At 39.3% G+C, this 4,390-nt stretch overlaps 1 gene segment (V, D, J or C); it reads right to left on the bottom strand.

Moving 5' to 3' along the window:
* Positions 1 to 3,132: 3,132 nt before the first annotated feature.
* Positions 3,133 to 3,661, bottom strand: LOC115824653 (immunoglobulin kappa variable 4-1-like). The segment is given in 2 exon segments: positions 3,133 to 3,470; positions 3,613 to 3,661. Coding segments are annotated over 2 exon segments (387 nt in total).
* Between the last annotated feature and the right edge of the window lie 729 nt (positions 3,662 to 4,390).

The raw sequence follows: 4,390 nt of genomic DNA on the forward strand, positions 1-4,390 counted from the left end.
GCGTCACCAACAGGCCAAATTTCAAGGTATATTTTTTGCTTATAACTTTTGAATTGTTTTTCCAATGGTTATGATCTTTTTCCCCCTGAATCCTTGGGTCATCTCGATTCAAAAGCACCCATTGTCATTAAAGTCTGCCTGTACATAACCTTTCATTGAGTTTTATTGTTTTTTTTTGTGTCCCTTTTTTATGTTTGCGTCTACTGATTTACGATTTCTCGAAAAATGGAAAGCGCGCTTTTATTTTGAAATTCAGTTGCGCTATCTAGTGTTCATGCGCAGTCGTTAATAGTAGTGGTGGTAAAAAAAGATTGATTACGGATAAGGTGTTGGAGTGTTTTTTACATTTTAATGTTTAGCACCTGGCTAAGTGGCACAAGGTTAGTGAGTATGTGTTTGTTTTGTGTAAGAGTGTGTTTCGTGTTTGAAAACAATGCAGATATATCGTTTTTGTGCTGAGACCTACTGCAGGTGCTGAGGGGGAGGGTGTGATACACCACAATGACACACTCTGTGGAGGAAAGGAATCACACACCGCACTTACAATAACCCCGCACAAGCCCATGTGAAATAGTCCTATTGGATGTCCATTCATTAACACACAGCACATAACTCTTCATTTTCATTTCCATACTAATAGAGTCATATAAAGCAAAGCAGTCAAGTCAACAATCAGATTTTACGAAAGACAGGTTTAAAACTTGCAAGTTTAAATAACAAAAGACTGAGCTCAGTTTGTAATTCTTAAACACACTTAAATATACTCTCTTATTCATTGAAACAAGATTTTCCTGTTATGCTTAATATTATTTGCATGCTAAACTTTGCTTTTTTACACTGAACAAATCTTTGGGTTAAAAGTTGAAGGTTCACAGCGGTTCTCAGTTCTTAAATCTTAAGAACACTTAAAGGGTTAGAGTCCCTTAAGAACACTTAAAGGGTTAGAGTCCCTTAAGATAAGTTCAGTAAGTAAGTAGTCAGTCTGTGTCCCTTCTAGAAATCTTACCTTTAAGAACTTAAAAGCGTGCAAATAAACTTGTAAACAAATAAACTAGAGTAAGAAATATGACATAGGAAAAAAAGAATTTGACAATAAGGAGATTTTCAAATAAGAAGAAGAAAATACATTTCAGAAGGTCTCGGTACCCCCATGAATTTAAGAAAATAAGAAATCTGTTAACTGTACACTGGAGTAGGGTGAATTAAGGAAAAGTGTAAGGAAAACCCCCATTAGACTTTGTGTGTCAAGCTTTCAACTGACTGTGTGGACGCACCAGAAATCAATAAAAAAGGGGGACAGGGGCTACAGGCCTGTGTATAAACTAAGGTCAACGCCCCAGAAATTGATGAAAGGGGACACAAGCTACGGGCCTGTGTGTAAACCAAAGTGAGGTCTTTAGCACTAATAGTACGTAGGTTGAGAAGGTTGCAGTATCAGCCCACAGTAAGAGAGTAACAGTAAATGAAGTAAGTCTTGCAAACTCCATAATCAGAACCACAGATTTTGAAATAGTTAAAGTCAGTTACCCCATGTATTAGCTTGTGTAAACCCACAAATGGCATCAAACAAAGCGGGTCTGTGTAAAAGTATTTAAAGCTCATCAGCTAAAAGGATTTACGTATTTAATATGTTAAGAGTAATGTGTTTTTACTCACAGACAACAACTACTTTACACCCTCCAACAAAACTCATCCACAGTAATTGAAAAAGACTGACTTGTATGAAAACCTTCTCATGTAGCGACAGATGGAGTCAGAGCTGAACAAGTGTGTGTGTGGTTGTGTGAATTGTGGGTAGTGCTTTGACAAAATGAGCATTGTTTTCAAAATTTTGCTGAAGCAATCATTAAAAACTGTAAGTGAGTTAAATCAAAGGTTTGTGAGTTCCATTTTCTTCCATGAGTCCATTTTAATTGGACGTGGGTTTTTTTGTGGGGGTTTTTTTTGATAGTATAACAGGGGACAACACTGCAGCCATGCCTCATGGGTATTTGGGATGCTTGTTGTCAGAGAGGAGAAGAGAAGAACTATTCTGAGGGTTGTAAGACATCATTCAACTCAGCAACTCATGCCTATTGTACAGAAGTACATTAAACATGGAGTCACTCTTGCGAATGATCCTATCTGGATAAAGAGACACTGTTTTTCTGCCAAAGAAAAGAACAAAGCGAGATGTTTGTATTGAATGTCCGGCCTAAGTTTAATGTTCTCTCTCTCGCACGGTTGCGACTTTGACTTCGCCGTCTAATTACACTGTAACGCACACAGTATTCGATGGAAGAAAAGGCGACCGGATCCCTTTTCATTTCTTAAAACGTCGACGGACTAAATCAAGAACCCTTCAAGATCATGAGAGGAGCAAGAGCCCCGAAGATCTTCAAGTGACAAGGAAAAGAACTTCTCCCTGGACCTGCGATTCGCACTGCTCATCAGGCCATCAAGGATGCACCTTCGGTCACCACGCAAGAGTGATTCAAAGCAAGGCTGGTATCTGGGCACACTTTAGTCTTAAAGTTGTATGTAGTTAACGTGAGGAAAGTGTTGTTGTTTGAATTATTTTGTGATTTAAATGTACACACTGTAATTCACTGTATTTGTTTATAGCCCTGTGAGTTTAACACTTGATTACTCAGAGCTGCCTGCCCCACTAACTTAACCCACAGTTACCATGACTTTCATCACCATCTTCATCTGGACACTCAGCATGTAGCATTAAGGTGCTGACTCTTGTTGCAGAGTGCAGTATGAGACCAGATGCAAATGCGAGAAAAGTTGAAGGAAGTGATGGAATGAACTCCAGATAGATACAGATAGTGTGTGTGTGTGTGTGTGTGTGTGTGTGTGTGTGTGTGTGAGTGTGTGTTTGAGTGTGTGTGTTTGAGTGTGTGTGTGTGTGTGTGAGCGAGTGTGTGTGTTTGAGTGTGTGTGTGTGTGTGTGTGTGTGTGTGTGTGTGTGTGTGTGTGTGTGTGTGTGTGTGTGAGAGTGTGTGTGAGTGTGAGTGTGTGTGTGTGTGTGTGTCTCTTCTCTGACCCATGTCATTCTCGTCCTCTTCAGCACCTGCAGTAGGTCCCAGCTGCAGCAGTGCAGTCTCTGTGCAGTCTGACTGAAGGAGGTTTTTGTACGGCTCTATATCACTGTGTGAAAAAATGCTGGTTGTTGAAAAAATGTTTACTCTGACAGTAATAATCTCCTGCATCTTCAGTCTGGACTCCTCTGATGGTCAGAGTGAAGTCAGTCCCAGATCCACTGCCACTGAAACGATTTGGAATTCCTGACTCTAACTTCTTTGTGAAATATATGAGGAGTTTAGGAGCCTGTCCAGGTTTCTGTTGGTACCAGAACAGTTCTTCATCTCCATTACCCCGCCGGTACACTGCAGGACTGGTTTTACAGTTAATAGTGACTGTGTCTCCTGGAAGAGCAGATTTCACTTCAGGAGTCTGAGTCACAGTCACCTGTCCTCTGGACTCTGAAATAAAACAGAAATAAGTAACCAAATGAAAAAATATACAGTCCTTTCAAAGTCCACATTTTTAAACATGCATGAAAACAGCAATAAGCAATTTTCTTGAACCATGCTACTAAATTCATATTACATATCTTCCCTTTACCTTTAATACACCACAAAAGTATCCAGATGAAGATGGTGATGAAAGTCATGGTGTCTGTGGGTTAAGTTAGTGGGTCAGGCAGCTCTCAGTCATCAAGTGTTAAACTCACAGGGCTATAAACACTCCCAGAGCACTGAAGCATGTGCTGCCAATGCAAAGTCTCCTCTCTCTATGGAAATCATCTTCCTGGGTAAACAGAACACTTGTAATTAGAGAATGTTGTGACCACAGACTTAGTGCTGAATGGAAATGCTCCCTGTTACAGTACAATCTGAGTATTTTCATATCATTTCCCTGCCTAATGTTTGACCCAAGTTACACATATTTTTTATAACTTTTCAAGACTGCATTCATTTCTATCTAATTTTTTTAACTCTATATTTTTCTCAGTTTACAACATTCAGAATAGCCTATATCACTAAATGTATGCACATCTTTCAAAAAGAAAGGGCTTTAAACTTTGTAATTTCACTGTGTGGAGTCTAGCCCACTTGACTACTCACTCATCAAATCTATGGTCAGATTATTGTCCAGTATAGTATATGGTATATGTTATATAGTGCATACTTCTAATGCAAGGATGAGGATACCCATATTCACTCTGTTATATTTCAGACAGCTACCGCGAGAAAGAACTGAAAGGATTATACTGGTTATGAGTTTACATGTATGAATAAAAGGCAGATCAATCTAGAAAAATCATCGTCATTAATTACAGTTTTAAGTGACAGGGGTAAGGTCGATCTCTGTTTCCCCCTCTTTGGATTAATGGGGCCTC

The sequence above is a fragment of the Chanos chanos genome, chromosome 12, assembly GCF_902362185.1.
Source record: "Chanos chanos chromosome 12, fChaCha1.1, whole genome shotgun sequence".
Lineage (NCBI taxonomy): Eukaryota > Metazoa > Chordata > Actinopteri > Gonorynchiformes > Chanidae > Chanos > Chanos chanos.